At 44.2% G+C, this 20183-nt stretch overlaps 1 protein-coding gene across 1 annotated transcript; it reads left to right on the top strand.

The window, feature by feature from the left end:
- Positions 1 to 16300: 16300 nt before the first annotated feature.
- LOC136545355 (protein Rf1, mitochondrial-like) lies at positions 16301 to 18847 on the top strand. The gene has a single exon (XM_066537385.1). The coding sequence runs from the start codon at positions 16517 to 16519 to the stop codon at positions 18503 to 18505; it is 1989 nt and encodes a 662-aa protein (XP_066393482.1). The 5' UTR covers positions 16301 to 16516; the 3' UTR covers positions 18506 to 18847.
- The last annotated feature ends 1336 nt before the right edge of the window (positions 18848 to 20183 follow it).

Below are 20183 nucleotides of genomic sequence, written 5' to 3'. Positions count from 1 at the left end.
GGAACAAGTGTTACTGTCAAACTCTATCAGAGAAAGAGAAAGTTAATCAATGCAAGTTTCAGGTCTAGCATAGGATCACTGAATTAATAAGCTAATGCTAGAAAACTATGCAGGCAAGTAATTATTACTTGGAGATTGGTCACTGATGGGATGGTTGAGATGCTGCTACTTTCTCCTGCCACTTCTACTTGGCGAGATGACCTGCAAGCTGCAAATGGAATGACTTGCTACAGATCGGAGAAGAATACCAATGGTTTAAATAAAAATTGGGATCTGACACCTAGTTAGTTATCAGAATGCTAATTTATTTCAGAAAGTGACTCACTAAGGTTGCTCCTATATATTCAGCTTCTTTAATTAAAAAAACTTGTAGCTCTTTTGGTCAGAAACATGCATTAAGCATTTTCTCTTTAGATTGTACCAGCTACTCTGAGTTCAGAAGCTTGCAAACAAGCTTTTTTTTTATCCATATGCTGCAACTTCATCAGGGAGTTCAAAATGCAAAAAAAAAAAAAAACCTTTACAGTCTACTGGCTTGTGTTTTGGGAGCAATTAACAATAAATTACCAAGCATATTTATGTGAATGTTTTTAGTTTTCTCACAAGCCCTATATATGCATAATGCCACAAGTTGCATCACATCCGCATGTAATTGATCTTTCCTGTTTCTTATAACTGTCCATGAAGGGGATGCTTTAGAAATATGATTAGCATATACATTATGCAAAGGAGAGGCGTCCTACTGAGCCATTCAGAAGCCCAATGCTTAATGGCATTCACTTTTCATAAGTAGTTTGAGACCTCATTTTGAAAACTACAGTGATTAAAAAGTAAGTCTACTTCTCAGTTCTCTGAATAAGTTAAGGCTTCAAATTCGAACGAGCTCCTTAAAAAGTAATTAAATTCAGGGATAAGATATATGTGATTTTGAATTTGAAACCAGAGATCACCTTTGGATTCACAATAATGATATGTCGACGTTGTAGCTCCTTACTGTTGGTGTCCGATTCGAAAGAGCTGCAGCACGGATTGATTTCAGTTCTTGAGATAAAGTATACAATAGTGACAAAATGAAATACGGTTTGACTTCACACAATAACACATGCAGCCACACAGGTTACTGATAGGCTTTCAGAAACATCCTGAGTAAGTCATTGAAGTATGTAGTGACATAAGTGTGTGCCTACAGAGAACATGTGCCAAGGCTTTCTTGCAAGATTAAACAAAAGCAAGGAATAAATTGGTTTTTCACCATATATGATGGTTTGACAGGATCACTAAAATCACGAATGCCCAGTTTTAGCCTGTGAAACCAGTTAAATTCATGTATGCTGTATCATCAAGAATTCGTGTGTCGTAGGAGCATTGTGGATGAATCAATCAGTCACAGAACATGGTCACAAGAGGAAATCCACGATTAATTTCTCATGCCATAAGACAAACTTGTTTTTATAGCCCTATCTCTGAATTACACAACCAAAGAAACAAAAGCACATGCAGTTAACATTCAGAATAACAGAGTCAACATGCAGCGCACATCGGCAACAAGCGCACAACGGCAACAAGCGCACATCGGCAGCAAGCACACAGCGGCAGTAGGCACACAACGGCAGCATCCACACAGCGGCATCGCACACAGCGGCAGCAGGCGCGGACCAAGCCCGGCTACGGCTAGAGACGGCCAACGCAGTTCTACCGGCGGTGGCCATGGGAAACCTAGCGGCGGCGGCCATGGGAAACCTAGGAGCAGCGGCAGCAGGTACGAAGCCATAGTGGCGACTGCGGCACAAGAAGCACATGACCAGATCGATGGAGTACATACTAGGAAGACGACGACAAACCAGATTGATATGATGGAGAAGAACCGCGACCACTACTACAAAAAGCATTTCTAGGGGCGGCTGGTAACCCTTTGTAGGGGCGGTTTACCCAGCCGCCCCTATGCAAGGGTCTCTACAAATCCCAGGCCGCCCTTACAAATCGATTTGTAGGGGCGGCTGGTGTTTCCAGCCGCCCCTACAAATAGATTTGTAGGGGCGGCTCGTATTACCAGCCGCCCCTACAAATCGATTTGTAGGGGCGGCTTGTAATACGAGCCGTCCCTACAAATCGATTTGTAGGGGCGGCTGTAGTACCAGCTGCCCCTACAAACAGGTATTTATAGGGGCGGTTCAATCTAGAACCGCCCCTATAGTACATTTTCCAGCCAAATTTTTTTTCAAATTTACAATTCAAAATCGCGTTGCCGAACGTCCCACGACCAATGTTCCGAACCGCGTTCGCGTTGCCGAACGCCCCGCGACCAGCATTCCGAACCGCGTTCACGTTGCCGAACGCCCCGCGACCAGCGTTCGCATTGCCGAACGCCCCGCGACCGCGACTACAAGCACAAGAGTATTCTATAAACTACAATTACAAGTCCAATTCACAAGAATATATACAATCCACCATTAAATATATAAATTCCATACACAATGTTATCAACGTCCTAGAGCTAGCCTTTCAGTCTCACGAAGGTGTTGGTACTGAGGATTTGTACCTAACTCAGACTCTCGGTCATAGTAGGCGCCTCTGACGTGTACAATCTAGTCCAACATGAAGTTGCAAAGGTCGTCGACGAGCTCTAAGAGTTGGTCATCCTTGTATGGGTCTCTTTTCATTCCTTTCTCTTCTCTCCACTACAAGAGAACAAGTTTCGGTTTAGTATTTCATACCATTTACGAAGTTTTTATACTACGGGTGAAGAGGTTCAAACTTACCCTTAAGGGGTGTCTCCTGTAGGCACCGGTGTTACTCATCATAGAACATATATAGTATCCACAATGTACACTCCCAGGCTTCTGCTTGGGGCACTATGTGTTTTTGCATATGAAAATGTTAAGTAATGCTTTTGACATCACTGGAGTACTGAAGAAGTAAGTTACACTTACCGCACATAGTGTTTTTATAGCCAGCTTTTCCTTCCTTGCTGGATTATGCCTTCCATGATGATTAGTGACATAGAACCTAAATGACCTGCTCGAATTATTTTAGCAAATACAACTTGTTAGTATCCAAAAGTGAACGTTACAAGTATGTATACAAACATATAAGCTAATGAGGATTGTCGATATGTATACGTCTTGAGAATCGATATGAAGTCTTTGTATGTCACCGTGTCCTTATCTAATGAATCAAAGACCCATGCCATGCTCCTCCCAACATCGACGGCTATACAAATCCAGTGGTTGCTGCATGGATTTAATCATAGAACTAGATAAGCTCTTTTGCATCGAATAAAATATATCGAACAAGCTTTAAGTATAGAGTTGAGCTTACTCGAAGTTGTATGGTAGCCATATAGTAGAGTGTTGTTGGAGATTTTTGAAAGCCAGGGCAATGTATGCCGCAACCTTAAGGGACTCTTCCCTTAGTTTCGCCGTACGGATGTGCTGTTTCTCTCGAAGAGTCTTTGTAGCAGCTAGCTCTTTGGCATCCAGTGTACACCATTTAGGGTAATTGAAATTTGTTTGGGCTATAGCTTGAGGGTCCACATACCCAGCTTTCATACTTGGCATTTGTTTGACAATGTGCACTTGCATTCTACAAATCACAGCGTGGGTTAGTTACAATAAAATTCAAAGATTACATTCATATCATATCGAGAGGACAAGGACTTACAGGCACCATGTGCGAATTAGATTCATCTCCATTTCTCCCAAGTGAAAGCATGTCTGCATGTCATTGAAGTCAAAGACAATTTTCCTGGCTGGGTTTCTAAATGTGCCGGCGGGGAAGCATTCTTGTATGATATCTATGCTCGTTGGGAGAACACGCAAGTACCAATCGTGGAACCTTCTCATTCCAAGTGGTAGGCGCTGGATGTCCTGGTTTGGTAGGAAGGGCTTGCCTCTTTCATATGTTTTCGGGCAATCCTTTGACCATTCGATGGCATCAACATTTGGATACTACTTTGCAATTTGGTGGAGTTTGCTAGTGACAGCCTCCTCAGAACCCCGTGATGGGACTTTTTTAACTTGGTTCTCAGGCTTGAACTAGTCATCGGAATACCACTTGGACACCGATGAGACGTCTTTGATCGGAACATAAACTAGCCTTATGGTGATTGGATGCTTCTTTCGAAGTTCCCATTTAGGCACGTCCTCATCTTCTTGTGCTGTAGCTTCTTCAGGAGGCACTTGTTGTTCGTGTATCGGTTGTGCTTGTTGAGAAGACTATGGTATCTCATGATGCACTTGCTCGGTACGAGCTGGAGAAGGTTTTGACATCTCATCAGGCACATGCTCGCTAGGAGGCGGGGAAGAATGTGGCATCTCAGGAATGTGGGGGGTCACGAGATGGTGAAAATATCTCCTCGACCTCAACAACTCGCTCCAAATTTAGGAGAGGGGGAGGCGGCGAAGAAGCAGTCAATATAATGTCCTGTTTGTGCCAGAGGATGAACTGCCCCATAACGTCTTCGAGTAACACCAGCTCCTCGGGAGTTGCATAGTCTATACTCCACTGCATGAACTCGGGCTTCACTGTATGCACCTCGACCCTAGTGTAGTCTAGCGGTATCTTATTGTTGTGGTGTAAGCCACCGAGAGGATGTGCCACACCCGTTGCCACCTCCATCACAGTGTTCTGCTGACCACTAAGAAACACCAAGGTGCAACTAGTTGGTTCTCGTATGCAATCAACTAGGGTTGTGGCTGTAGTGGAACCTTGGCTGCTAGGAACTTTCAGAGGGCTGCCAACTAATGCCAGTTCTCCTGGCGGCGTCACTAATATTCGTGGCTCCATAGACAGTCCTTGCTCCTCCAGCGCCTTCGCAACTAGAGCCTTCACTTGGAGCTCAAGACTAGTCTCCCGGTCTCGGCCATGTTTCTTGTACATGTGCCTGTCCTCTTCGAATCCTTGCTTCTAGGTCGTCCTTTTCCCTAGCCCCCTGCTGCGGCCTATGTGCTCCTTGTTTTCGAAGCTAAGGCTAAGCTCGTCCCTCTCTCTGGAAGGATTGAATGAGCCCTTCTCCTTGTCTTCAGCATATTTCAGTATCCTTGATACCGCCTCTTGGGTCTCCAGCTTATCAAACTTAAGATTACTGCCGGATGATTATGTACTCCTCGCATATATCCAGTTCCTTAAGCGTACCTTCAAATTCGTCACATCGATATTCCCAGCTGCTATGGCCTCTTCGTCCATCTTCCTAAACTGCTCTTCCTTGGCATAGTAGCCACCGGGGCCTAGATGATGGTGGTGTTTGTTCCTCTTCGCTAGCTCGGTGTTATGGGCACTAAGCTCCAATGCCTCCAGTGAAGTCTTCTAAGCCACGAGCTCCTCCCATTGACTAGGAGTTATTTTGCCGAACTCGTTGAAGGGAGTTAACCCCTTTTGGATATACTTCGTGTTGAGCTCCGACCTCCAACGTCGAAATGACTCTTCCATCATCCTGATAGCATTTTTTTACCAATTCGTGCTTACCCTCCGGAAATCTAAAATTGACCTTCAGCTGCCTGTCCCATAGTTCATTCTTTGTGTTCTCTGGTATCTCTTTCCAGTTAGGGATTGCTAGATTCAATTTATCTCTTACTAGGGCCCCGATCGCATTACGGAATCGTCCTCTTAATTCCTTCGACTCAAGGATCTCCCCTGCTAGCCCAACCTCCGTTATCACATAGCAAGCCTTATCTAGATATAGATTTCCTTTTCTATCCCCTCGTTTTCTCTTAGACTTGGTAGTCGTGGTTGTGTCTTGAGTTTGTGGAGCAGAGGCATCGTGATCTGTCTCTGTGGTTGTTGCCTCTGCTCTCCTTTCCTCTACTCTGTCTTGTCCAGCGAGATGTCGCGGACGTCGATGTCGTCTTTTCTAAGTTTCAGGAGGGACCTGTATATACGACAGGTCAAAGTGTTAGCAGAGGTAACACTGCCAAAGCTTCAGCAAAATTTACAAGCTAAGGCTTTTTCCCTACCTCCTTGTTCGGGTCAAAATCCTTATCCAAATCTTCCTCCGTTGGCCTCCTTCTAGCTTCATGTGGGAAAGGAACCTCAGGACTTTCATATCCCTCTTCTGAGTCATCATCATCATCATCCTCTTCTTCTTCGCCTTCAGCAGCCTCTCCTTTGGGGCCTTCCTCCTCGTCACACTCCTCCTGAGTAAGCATCACTTCTAGATCCTTTTCTACCTCGTTATCGAACTATTCTTGAGTAAGCTGGTCCTTTAGTGCTTGCTCCTCAAGGGTTGGTTGCTCATCATGCTCGGGGTATCGAGCTGCACTGCCTGTTGTCCGCGACATTATTTCGCGCTTTGTTCTAAAAGATGCAAGAAAGTGTGCTTTAGGTACGCGAGAAGGTATAAGAAATAAAAAAGGGCTATAAACCAAAGTAGTCCTATAAAACAACAATATATCAAAAAACTCATGATAGCAGTAGTAGAGGCCTTAGAAACATGTCAATCATCATCTGATCTTGAACTTGGAGCATCAAGGCATCATAACAGAGAAGAGAGGAGAAGGTAATGTAGGGGCGGCTGCTAATGATGCCAAGTTCCTCACAAGTTCTTGATCATCAGCTCATATTCCATATAATGTATGGACTTGGACAATTTTATCATCGGCAAAACAAAGGAGAGGAGAGGAGAGGAGAGGGGAGATTTGGCAAAAAAAAAAAACCAACAGCTGCTTAGCAAACATAGTGCAGCAGCTGATGGCAAAAGATAGGACAACAAGTCCTAGGTGAGTCCTAGGAGATTTGGCAAAAAAAGCAACAGAGGCCAATAGTTAGTAGCTAGAAGTAGCAAGTAGTAGTAGTAAGTAGAAAGTAGTAGAGTAGAGTAAGTGTAGCAGTAGAGTGGTAGTATTAGAGTAAGAGCAGCAGCCACTTAGGAGTAGCAAGTAGTAAGACGAGTAGTAGGAGTAGTAAGAGGAGGAGGAGTAGGAGTAGTAAGAGCAGTGTAGTAGTAGTAAGAGTAGTAGTGTAAGAGTAGTGAAGTAGTAGTAAGAGTAAGAGTATAAAGTAGTAGCAAGGACAACTTAAGTATTAGTTAAGTAGTAGTATAGAGTAGTAGCAGCAGTTAAGTAGTACAGAGTAGTAGTAGTATAGAGCAGTGGCAGTAGTTATGTAGTAGTAATAGTATAGAAAAGTAGAGAGTAGTAGAGATAGTAGAGTAGAGTAGAGGAGTAGTAGTAAAAGTAGTAGAGTAGAGCAGTAGTAGTAGTAGTGGAGTAGTAGTAGTATAGGAGTAGGAGTAGAGTAGTAGTAGTAGTAAGAGAAGTAGTAGGCACGAGTAAGAGTAGTGAAGTAGTAGTAAGAGTAAGAGTAAGAGTACAGACTAGTAGGAAGGACAGCTTAAGTAGTAGTTAAGTATTAGTAGCAATAGTACTAAGGATTTGATATTGACGACCACTGCTAGTAAGCATCAAGACAGTGACAACCACTGCTAGTAAGCATCAAGACAGTGATGATTGACATGCATGTGCTAAAAGTAGTAAGCATCAAGACAGTTACAGAGTGGCATGTGCTAAAAGTAGTAAGCATCAAGACAGTTGAAAGTATGCAGTGTAAGTGCCATGGAGCCCAATCAAAACCAAATAGTAGTAAGCATCAAGACAGTTGAGTAGCATTTTGTATTATTTATATTAGGAGTTGGCTTTTGCTTGTGCTTCTAGTTCTTGATTTTGACATGTTAGGTGTGGACGACAATCACCTAAATCGAAACTGTCAACTAATACAGTCAAGCAAGTATCATAGTCCAGCAAGTAATACAACTTTACTATCATAGTCCAGCAAGTAGCACAAGTTTTCATACAAAAAATACAGTCAAGCCAGCATGCTAGAACAATGCAGCAATATTTTGACAAGCCATCTAGCACATATCATTACGCTGAACCTGTGTATAAGCAAACACAAGCATACTAATTTTTGAAACTGCTTATATCATGTTCAATTTATATCTCACGACACTGCAGCATACTAACTGAAAAAGAAAAGAAAACTTCAATCCTAAACTTGTGTATAAGCAAACCGAATCCAGTTCTGGTGTGTGACTCAATTAGGGTTCGGGTGCTCAATTTTGCCTAGAAGGAAGGGAAGAGAGGGGGGCGGGCATACCTGGTGTGTGACTGGTGGATGCTCGTTGCCGGCAAAGGGTCCGGCGAAGACCTGGGCAGCTGGGAGTAGGGCGGCGGTGGGCGACAAGGCCGTGTTCCACCGACCGAATCCAGTCCTAGGGCAGGCGAGGTGAACGAGAGCGGGGCGCCAGGAGCCTACGTCGTCGGTGTGCAGGGGCGGGACGCCAGGGGCCGGGCGTGGGGCGCCGGGAGCCTACGTCGTCGGCGTTGGGGGCGAGTGCCGGGGGCCGGGTGCGGGACCGCTAGAGGCTGAAGGCTCCTCGCTCGCCGGCGGTGTCGCCGCTCCTCTGGAAACCCTAGGGCGGGTGCACGGGAGGGCGCGGGAGGGGGCGAGAGGGCACGGGTGCGGGGAGGGGGCGTGGGCCGGCGTCGACGGGGAAGGGGCGCGGGTGCGGGGTAGCCTGACGGCGTCGGAGGAGAAGAGAGCGCCCAAATGAAGCCAACACCCGTGCGCCCTCATTTTTATATATAGGATGATTTGTAGGGGCAGTTTCTGATCCAGCCGCCCCTAGAAATGAATTTGTAGGGGCGGTTTCTGATCTAGCCGCCCCTACAAATACATTTGTAGGGGCGGTTCCTGATCCAGCCGCCCCTAGAAATATATTTTTCTTTTTTTAAATTGTTAATTCTGTATTATAAAAACAATTGTGTATATATAAAACAATTGTGACCAAAATAAAAGTAATATAAAAACAATTGTGTATATGCACAAATATAATATTTTATATTATTATATATATGAAGAAATATATGTATAAACAATTGCAGTCAAAACAATATAGAAAACAAAAAAAACAAAAATAAAAAATTTGAATTTTAAAACTTCGACTACAATTTTATGACATTAAATAAAATAAAATGAAAATGTGGTAAACATAAAAGTTGCATAACTCATCGACATGTACAACTTTTGTTTTGGTCATCTTGTCATGTGACTTTGTTTGAACGATTCAAATTTTGAAATTCAAACAATATCAACTTGAAACAATATTTTGAAAGAGTAAATGATTTCAGATGAAAAACTTATGAATACCAATGTTGTAGAACTCATCAATATGTACAACTTTTATTTTGATCATATTTTCATTTGACCAAATTTGAACTGTTGTAATTTTGAATTTCACTAAATGGCAACTTCAAACAAGATTTTGAAACCTTAAATGATTTCAACAATAAAAGTCATGAACATAAAAGTTGTTGAATTCCTCACTGTCTACAACTTTTATTTTGATTACTTCTTCATGTGATAAAGTATTAGTAAACATTGTTCATAAATTCACATATGACTCATAATTTCATGAACTATACGAGAAACATATTGATTTGTGAACAATGTTTACTATCACTTTGTCAGATGAAGAAATGATCAAAATAAAAGTTGTAGATCTTGATGAGTTATACAACTTTGGTATTCATCACTTTTTCAGCTGAAATCATTTAATGATTGAAAATCTCGTTCGAACTTGTAAATTTTTTAAATTTGAAAATTTAAAGTGCTCAAACTTTGTCAAATGAAAAGAATGATCAAATCAATACACTAACTTGATAGGGAAAGATTTTAGAAAATTTTAGGAAAAAAACATCACATTTGAAGTTAGTATGAGGGAGAAAGACTAGTTATAAATTTTACCCAGAGATTAAAAAGAAAAATCACAACTAGCTAGCATAATAGAGTGGATGTTCAAATAGAGTCATCTGGATGTTGCAAAGGATAGTCTCACATGCATAAAATGTAGTCTCACACACATACAAAAATATGTAGTCTTACAAACACACACTTACACAAACACTCCACGTTCAACAACTAGCTAGCCCGCTGTAACGACTTTCCCCTTAACACCTTTTCGTTCCCATGGCATTATGTTTTTGGGGAGGTTCTTTTCCACAACACTAATCTTCTTAGGAAAGTCTATGAATAGAGGAATCTCATCGTAGTTATTGTAAGCTTCAACATTGTCCATGCCATCAACTCTAATAATGTGTTGTTTCCCGGAGGCAACCACGTGCTTTGTCTTCTTCTTCGGGGGGAGGTTACTTTGTAGGTCAGACATATAGAAAACTTATGCGACACATGAAGCGAGCACCCAAGGGTCATCTTGGTAGCCTAGATTCTTGAGTTCTAGGACTCTCAATCCAATCTCGTTCAGTTGGTGTTGTTTGATCCAACGGCATCAAAACAGGGCCACCATTATATCCCTTCCATAGTCAAGTTCCCATATCCCTTCAATGATGCCAAAGTATTGGATCTTTTGCCCTAATCCATCAAGAGCCTCTATTCAAACACCACTGTTTTGGTTCACATATTTACTATCCTTTGTGTGGGTATAGTACATATACCCATTGATGTCATAAGCATTCCAAGATGTCACTTGTATCGATGGCCCCTCCACCAACCTACTGATGGTAATAGAGTCTATGGTTTCTCTAGGCGGTATGTTTTGGTCCTTCAACCATGTAGTTAGTCATTGCTTGTGTTGTTTCATGACCCAATCATCCGAACGACCATTTCTCTCCGCCATAATGATAGCCAAGTGTTCATCAATATATGGTTGCATTAGTTGTGTACTCTGCAAGACACTGTAATGCGCCCGACTCACCTCTTTGTAATCATGGTCGATGAACACTTTTCTACCACTGGTGCCCTTCCTAGCCAGCCTACCCTTGTGATGAGAATCGGGTTTACCAATCCCTTTCTGTACTTTTAGGTACTCTTGACAGCACTCGACGACTTCTTCAGTACTGTAACCCTCTATCATGGAGCCCTCTAGGTATGCTCGATTATGCACGTATCGACTTAGAACCGACATGAACCGCTCGTAGGACCACATTTCATGCAAGTAACAAGGGCCAAGCGCCTGTATTTGATGAACCATGTGAATCATGAGATGTGGCATTATATCAAAAAAAGCAGGAGGTAAACACATCTCCAGTTGGTTTTGTGTCTCCACAAATTCATGTAGGTCACTCAGCTCTTCCTTGCCAATCATCTTCTATGAGATCTTTGAAAAGAAGTAGCACATGCGGGTGATGGCTATTTTCAAGAACTCTGGCTTTATAGCCCTGATTGCAATAGGTAGAAACACTGTCAGCATCACATGGCAATCGTGAGCCTTGTAGTGTGTTATTGACAAGTCCTTCATCGATACTAGCTTCTTCACATTTGCTGAAAACCCAGTCGGGACTTTGATCCCCCTCAGGAAAGTGCATATAGCTCTCTTCTCGTCTGGTGTTAGGTTGAAGCACGCCATGGGTAGAGTGTATTTTCCATTAGCCTTAGGTACCGGGTGAAGCTGTGGCATCATGTTTAGCTGCACCATGTCTTGCCGTGCTTTCAGACCATCCTTTGACTTGCCTATGTCCATCAAGGTAGCAATGAGACTCTCAAAGACATTCTTCTGCACGTGCATAGCATCAATGGCATGGGGGACCTCTAAGTCTGGCCAATAAGGCAGATACTGAAAGAAGATCGATTGTTTCTTGAAAGGTACGCCTTCGACAGGAGGTGTGCTTCTATCTTTGTTCGTCCCATCCGGATTCTTCTTTCTATAGACGATGCGTATGTTTTTCAGCATTCTGTACACGTGTTCTCCGTTATGATGTCTCTCCGGAGGGGGTTCAATCTCCGGGGCATTGTCATAAAATCTAAAGAACAATTTGCTGTGGTACTTGTGACTTGTCTTTAAGAAGCGTCGGTTCCTTAGGTAAACTATCTTCTTGGATGCATCCAGGTACACCCATGTAGTACCATCCAAGCAAACCAAGCATCCCGTCTTCCCTTTGATCTGTCCAGACAAAGCAAACAGCGTGGGGTAATCATTGGTAGTAACAAATATTATTGCTCTACATATGAAGTCCTCCTTTAAGAATGCATCGTACATATGCTCCCCATGCCTCCATAGCCTCTCCATTTCTTGCATCAAGGGCTCGAGGAACACGTCTATATCAATGCCTGGTTGTTTAGGGCCAAAAATAAGAATAGTGAGGAGAAGGTACTTTCTCTTCTGACACAACCATGTTGGGATGTTGTATATGGTCAAGATCACTGGCCATGTGCTGTGGTCGCTCATCCTCTCATTGAAGGGATTCATTCCATCGGTGCTCAAGCCAAACCGTACATTCCTTGGGTCATCGCTGAATTCTTTGTGCTTCTCATCAAACCTTTGCCACTGACTACAATCAGCCGGGTGTGCAATCTTATCATCATCCACCTTGCGCTCATCATCCCACCATGTCATGAGTGCGGCTTCTTTAGGGTTTAGGAAGATACGTCTCAAATGGTCGGTCACTGGCAGGTACCACATTACCAGGGCAGGAATTCTTCTCTGCTTTGCATCGTTGCCTAATGGAGTGTCCTCTGGGGGCTGAGATTCTTGTACCACCTTTTTTTACCCTTCTTATTCCTCTTTTTTCCCGTGGAGGGTTCGTCCCCACCGTAAAGGTCATTGTTCTTGTACCAGCTGGCCCCACATCGGGGACATTTATCCAGTGACTTGAACGTTTCGCCACGAAAAAGTATACAGTGGTTGGGGCATGCATGTATTTTTTCAACCCCTATTGTCAATGGACTTATGACCTTCTTCGCTTGGTATGTGTTGGCGGGAACTGAGTTTAGTTGTGGCAGCACCCATGACAGGAGATGCAATAGATCATTGAAACTACAGTCTGACCAGCCGTACTTAGCCTTCATGATGAGCAGCTCAAGTACGAAATGCAGCAATGTCCAATATGTCGAACAACCATTTTCAACACCATACACAGTCTCCTTCGATGCTTTTGTCACCCTTTCCAAATTTTCTAGACCTTTTAGGCTATTTAGTAAAATCTCTAGTCCAAGGGCTCGAATCATGTCCTCTAAATCATCTTCATCCCTGACACGTGCTCCACCATTATTATTGGCACCACCTTCATCGTTACCATCCCAACCACCAGCATCACCACCTTGTTCATTACCAAACTCGAAATCCATTCGTGCATCAAGCTCTGCTGAATATTGGGACAGGGATTCTATGGTTTCATCGTCGTATTCCTCATCATCCTCGTCGTTAACAATAACCATTTCACCATGATGAATCCACATTGTGTAGTCCTCAACAAATCCTTGCATAATCAAATGTGATCAGATGATAGTCACATATGTCCATGCCATACGGTTCTTGCAATCTTTACAGGGGCAAATAATTGTATCCTTATTCTCTTTCAATGTCGTTGCATGCTTCGTTGCGGCTTCAATAAATTTATCCACCTCTTTACGGAAACCTGCCTTGAACCTTAACGAACCATACATCCAAGAGTTCATGTACTCCATCTTTTACAACAACAACAAAACAAACATTAAAGGACTACTTATTCAGATATATATAAAAATGAATCAAAGTAATAATTACTGGAGAATAATTGTATATACTTCAGATATATATGAATATAAATCTAATATAATTACATGAAGCATACAAACACACCATGGTAGAGGAAAATTAATTAATGGCCTATTTATCCATAAATAATTAAAATACATATTTATTGATTACAATAAACAATTTCAAAGACAACAATTAGCAATAATTATACTTTACCCAATATCTTTCATACAAACCCTAGTCCAATTTCATCAAACATAAATTTACAAAAACAAAATTAATAAAAAAAACCAAACCCTAGATCTAGATCATCATGCACATGAAACATCCATAAAACTAACTAATTGTTCACTAAAATCAAGAAACATGGACCAAATAAGGGTATGATCTTGTTCCCCTCCTTAATTTACCCTAGTACATTTAAAACTTGGGTCTAATTTGCTTCATAAGTAGCTCAAGCACCGTAGAAGAGAGAGAAAAACAAAACTCTAATTACTCACTAACCAACCATTAAAACTTCAAAAAAAAGTGTGGAATAACATTTTCTTACCTTCTACAACCTCTCCACCAAAGGATTTAAGACCAAAACCTTCCCCCCTTAGTAGAACAATTTTTGGGAGGTGCCCAAGGCCTCCCCACCTTTCTTTCACGGGTTGGAGTGAGTGACCCGAGGAGGAAGAATGTTCTGCAGCCTTTTTATATGTGGGTCATTTGTAGGGGCGGCTGGTGATTGAGCCGCCCCTACAAATCATAGCTATGTATGCGGGGGCATTTGTAGGGGCGGCTCAATCACCAGCCGCCCCTACAAATATAAACTACAGGGGCGGCTGGTGATTGAGCCGCCCCTACAAATCAGACCCCATTTTGTAGGGGTGGCTCGTATCACCAGCTGCCCCTGCTGTTCCATTTGTAGGGGCGGCTGGTGTCTGGGCACCCGAGCATGCCACTATAGGGGCGGCTCCATCACCAGCCGCCCCTACAAAAAAATCGAATCGTTGCTAAAAATCGTTTTTTACGTAGTGGACAAAACTCGACACGATGGATGAAGTCACGCGCGAAAGGACAACGCCGTATCCACTGCACGTCCATGATGGAGGCGCCGGGATTCCGCTGCCGGCCTGCACGTCTTGCGAGGGATTGGCACGGTCGCAGGAGGCGGTGAGGTATCGTGAGGGCATTCGCGGTGAAGAAGGCCTAGCTTCCGGCTTCCAAATTTGTCGCAGGGGTGAGGCATGATCGCGCGGTTTCCTAATATGTCGCCAGGTGAGGTGGGATCGCGCGGCTTCTAAATTTGTCGTAGGGGTGAGGCGGGATCGCACGGGTTGAAGCGAAAGTGAGGCAAAGTGTTTTTTAGTCTTTTTAGTTGTGAGAGAAGATAAACTCTTTTCTGGGTTATAGTTTGTCTAGTTTGGACCTTCTTTTCTTTTAATATAATTCACTTCTCTTTGGTTGGTTTAAAAACTATTATTATTCTTACCGCATGTGGTTGATTACTATTTTGAACTGATCATAAAAATGAGACGACAAGCTTCATTTGCATGATATGAGCACGAGATCAACATCAACATGAGAGGAATTTGTGGTAATAAATTCAACATTATTCTATAACCTTTTCAAAAAAAGAAAACATTATTCTATAAAGTATTAACATAAATTAAACTCAAATATACAATTCATGCTTGAAACGTTGGCTTCTTGATTTTCATGACATTAGATGTATTCCATCCTTTTTTATTCATAATACATGTATTTCTCTCCTAAACTTACCCTTTTACCCTTCTGGCCGATCAAGCGTTTCATCTACATTTTCTGCCCGATGTTTCATCGCATCTCCTTCGTCCTTTGAGATCGCGACGCCCTAGCAACCCGATGTGGTCGCCCAAGTCCTGGCCGTGGCCGCCCAAGTCCTAGACGTGGCCGTCGCCGCCGACGGCAGCCACCTCAGCCGCCCAAGTACCGGCCGCGCCGGTCGCCGTCTCATCTCCTTTGTCGTTTCCTCCCGACGCCCTAACCCCCATGGAAGCCGCTGGACCTGATGGCCAGCCGCCCGACGTGGCCATGGTCGCCGACGGCCTGAACGCGGTCGCCCATGTCCTGGCCACGCCGGTTGCCGAGGGCATGGCGGCGCCGATCGCCCAGGGCATGGTCGCGCCGGATGGAGGACTGTCTGCGCCGGTCGTCGAGGGCATGGCCGCGCCGGATGGAGGCCTGTCCGCGCTGGCTGAAGGGCTAGCCGCGCCGGCAGGAGGGCTGGCCGCGACCGACATGGACGACCAGGTCGCTCCTGCTTGTGGCCTGCACGAGCCCGACGCCATGTCCACTGCGATTGCCTTGGCGAGGTCATTGCTGCCCACTCCTCCTCAGGCAGTAGCGTGTGTAGTGCTCTACTTGTGGTTTTTGAATTTTTTATACTGCTCCAGATCACAGTGCCAAGGCAGCGGCAGGCGGCCAGCCCAGGAAAACCAGCGTAATGTCATCTAAATGACCGAAGGGTAAAAGTGTCACTTTGGGGAATAAATACATGTATTTAGATAAGAAAAGAGACTTCATACACATAATGTCATGAAAATTAAGAAACCAACGTTTCCAAAATTATTTTTACAAAGACGATGTTTGAAATCCTATATTTACGAAGCGTGTTGTTTGGAGTCTTAAATAAGCCACTCTGTACATAACGCCTCAAATTGTCTGGCGCTCAAATTAATTTTCTATTTTCTTTGAAGAAGAAAAAACTCCAGATTTACTTGGTCAAACGTCGAAGCCCAAAGAAAACATGCCAACCTGGTGGCCCACTCCCAGGCACGTGATCAGTACTCCCCCAAGCACGCGAAGGCAGCCACCAGAGCCCAGCCGCCACCGCGAGTACACCACTGAATCCTCGACGCCGCCGCCCGCCGCCGCTTCCAACTAATTTCGATTCGTTCCCCATTCTCACACCAGCACACTGCCACCGCCGCGCTGTGCGGACCATCCCAAGAGCGAGCTGCATTTGCCACCGAACCGGAGGGGCATCGGAGGCGCGAGGCGTGGATCCAACCGCCAGCGCCGACCATGTCGAGCCGGACGCGCCCGCCTTGGTTGAAGAAGCTGAAGCGGATCATTGGACGGCGCCTCCGCTCCGGAAGTCTCACCCCTGAGGCCGCGAGCCTACTCTGCGACGAGGTGCTCCCATCGATCCAAAGGCGTTCCCCACAGCCGGCCGTTTCCGCAGCGGCGGACGTGTGGAGGGCCGACGGCCGCCCTTCCTGGGAGCTGGAGCGCTTTATCGGAGAGTGTTTCCGCTCGGGGGACCTCGGCCCCGAGGACGCACTCGATCTGTTCGATGAATTGCTTCACCGAACGAGGCCCGGCTCCATTTACGCCCTCAACCAGCTGCTCACCACCGTCGCTCGCGCCCAGGTCTCCTCCACCGTGCGCGAAGGCCCTGCGCTCGCCGTGTCCCTGTTCAACCGCATGGTCAAGAAGGTGGCTCCAAACATAGCTACCTACACCATCCTCATCAGTTGCTGTTGCGGTGCGGGCTGCTTGAACCTCGGCTTCGCTGCATTGGGCCAAATCTTTAAGACGGGGCTGAGGGCAAATGCCGTCATCTTCACGCCCCTGCTCAGGACCCTGTGTGCTGAGAAGAGGACGAGTGATGCGGTGAATATTGTGGTCAGACGGATGCCTGAGCTCGGCTGCACCCCCGATGTCTTCTCCTACACCACACTACTCAAAGGGCTATGTGCTGAGAATAAATGTGAAGAGGCTGTCGAGCTGATCCACATGATGGCTGAAGATGGAGACAACTGCCCACCTGATGTGGTGTCCTATAACACTGTAATCGATGGCTTCTTTAAAGAGGGTGAGATACAGAAAGCTTACACCCTGTTTCATGAAATGCTTGATCATGGGATCCCGCCAAATGTTGTGACCTGCAATTCAATCATTGATGGCCTATGCAAGGTTAAAGCAATGGACAAGGCTGAGGAGGTCTTTCGGCAGATGATTGACGAACATATTATGCCTAATTGTACTACATATACCAGTATTCTCCATGGATACCTCTCTCTTGGACAGTGGAAAGAGGCAGTCAGAATTCTCAAAGAAATGTCCGGAGATGGGCAACGACCAGATGTTGTTACTTACAATATGCTGATAGACTGTCTCTGTAAATCTGGACGGTGCGCAGAAGCTAGAGATATCTTTAATTCTATGATTCAGAGCGGTGAAAACCCCAATGTCGCCACCTATGGAAGTCTGCTTCATGGGTATGCTACCAAAGGAGATCTTGTTGAAATGAATAATCTTTTAGATTTGATGGTACAAAATGGAATGCAACCTGATCATCATACCTTAAACATACAGATCCATGCATACTGTAAATGCGGAAGGTTAGATGAGGCAATGCTTACTTTTAACAAAATGCGGCAGCAAGGATTGACACCAGACATAGTCAGCTATGGGACGATAATAGATGGTCTTTGCAGGATAGGCCGGCTGGACAATGCAATATCACATTTCTGCCAGATGACTGATGATGGATTGTCTCCCAACATCATAATATATAGTACTCTAATTCATGGTTTTTCTATGCACGGCAAATGGGAGAAGGCTGAGGAACTATTTTATGAGATGATGGATAGAGGCATTCGTCCAACTGTCGTTGTCTTCACTGCAATGATAGACAAGCTATTCAAAGAAGGAAAGGTTACGGAGGCCCAAAAACTCTTTGATTTGATGCCAATTGCCAGTGTAAAACCTGATGTGGTTTCCTACACTACAATGATTCATGGATATTTCTTGGCCGGTAAACTGGACGAAGTGCTGAAGCTCCTTGATGATATGCTCTCGGTTGGCTTGAAACCCAATGGTGTTACCTTTAATACTTTACTTGATGGCATGCTTTCTATGGGCTTGAAACCCGATGTTGCTACCTGTAACACTTTGATTGATAGCTACTGTGAAGATGGTAGGATAGAGGATGTATTGACTCTTTTCAGAGAAATGTTGAGCAAGGCAGCTAAGACTGACAGTGTCACGGAAAATATAATTTCCTGAGTGTTATTTCAGATTGGAAGGACTGGCATTAAGATGGAACTCAACCTGAAGATGACCAAAGGAGGAAAACAGGTTCTTAATCTTAAGTAGGACGTGTTATGTTGCGCTCAGGTGATTTGGAAGTGTCATCATTCTGGAGAAGCTAAGCTATGGTTTCTTATCTACCCTGTAGTATGTATATGATAGATCTTATCATTGTAAATTTTAGTATTGTGATGCTGCAAGTCTGAACTTTTGTTAAGTATGAATGAGGGGAGTCCTTGCAATGAGGCCTATCATTGTATCTGCATCCTTTGGCTTTATTTGTTTTTAGAGCAATAGCCTTTGTTTGTTTGCTGAAGAAATTCCGTTTTTGTTTTTGTACTCTTGAGGAGTTCAAGAAGACCTGGTCCTTAGTCTTGTGATGAAGTCTTCTGATTTTAAGACATGTTTAGAGTTTATACTAAAGTGTCTGCTTCTTTGTCACTATTTCAATGTTGTACTTTTCCTCAAAGCTTTGGAGGTTGTTGCACCAGCAGGAGTCAGTTCATACATTTGGGAAAGCAAGTCTACAATGAAGCTTACAATGCGAGTTATTTCAGTAAAAGTGATCTTGTTCTAGGTTCCCAGAACTAATCAAAGTAACCCAACAAAAGCATATCAATGACAACGAGCAAGTACATATGAATGGAGGGGATAGTTACCAATAACTCAAGGATGGCAAGCCACTGTCAAAAAGGCTAACAAGCAAAATTAGGCCCTCGCCACGATGCTGCCGTGCACGCTTGGTTATCCAGTCCTCGCTTCCAATTAGCCTGTGGTAGTGTGGTTTGACATTTCATTCAGTTGCCACGTGTGCGGCTGGTAAATTTAAAGCACCTTAATTTGTTTCTGATTGTATGGTTCCTTGATTTTAACAGAGTCAAGTGTTATTAGGACATGTTATGTTGTGCTTAATTGTACATGAAGATGTTTTGGAAGTGTCATCAGTCTGGAGAAGTTAAGCTGTGGTTTCTTATCTACCCAATAATATTTATCTTTTTGTTTTAACTTCCAGTGGTATTTATCTGGTGGGCCTTCTTGTCTTTGTAAATTTTAGTCCTGGCTGAATTTGGCGGCTGAGGAGCTCAAGGGCATCGCAGCCAGTGTCGATTTGGCCGGCGAAGACAGAGCATAATTGATCCGGCGGCGCCCCTTCAGCTCCACAACACCACGGAACCGTGGCTTCCTCTTTCTGCCGATGATGCTCACCGTGAATCTATTCGCTGCCCCAAGCGGCCCATGGTGTTCTGCCCTTTCCTCACTGTGCTTCATCGAGATTGTGGACTCCCGAAATTAGCCCATCACCGTTCGTCATGGTGAGTTTTGTTTTCCTGGATCGCCGTTGGTCAGTTTAATCAGTCATTGTTGGCAGCCGATAAGCCATCACCGTTCATCATTTCAGTTCAATTGTCTGTGCAGGCTTTGTCTCAACTCACATCTCCTGTATCATCTGGCAATAGGTGACCGGCAGGCACGGTGATGATGGCCGATTCAGGTGATCGCCAACCAGTCAGCCAAGGCATTCAGTGAACAAAAATCAGGTCATCTGCATGAACTGGTTTATACCTAAATCTGTTGAAGTTCAGTCATTCATAATTTCAGGCATTCATCGTTCAGTTTTAGGCTGGAATGTGTTCGTCACTTTGGCCATGAAACA

Source organism: Miscanthus floridulus, chromosome 3 (genome assembly GCF_019320115.1).
Source record: "Miscanthus floridulus cultivar M001 chromosome 3, ASM1932011v1, whole genome shotgun sequence".
Taxonomy (NCBI): domain Eukaryota; kingdom Viridiplantae; phylum Streptophyta; class Magnoliopsida; order Poales; family Poaceae; genus Miscanthus; species Miscanthus floridulus.
Note: the sequence above shows the minus strand (reverse complement) of the source record. Positions and strands in the feature narration are given on the sequence as shown.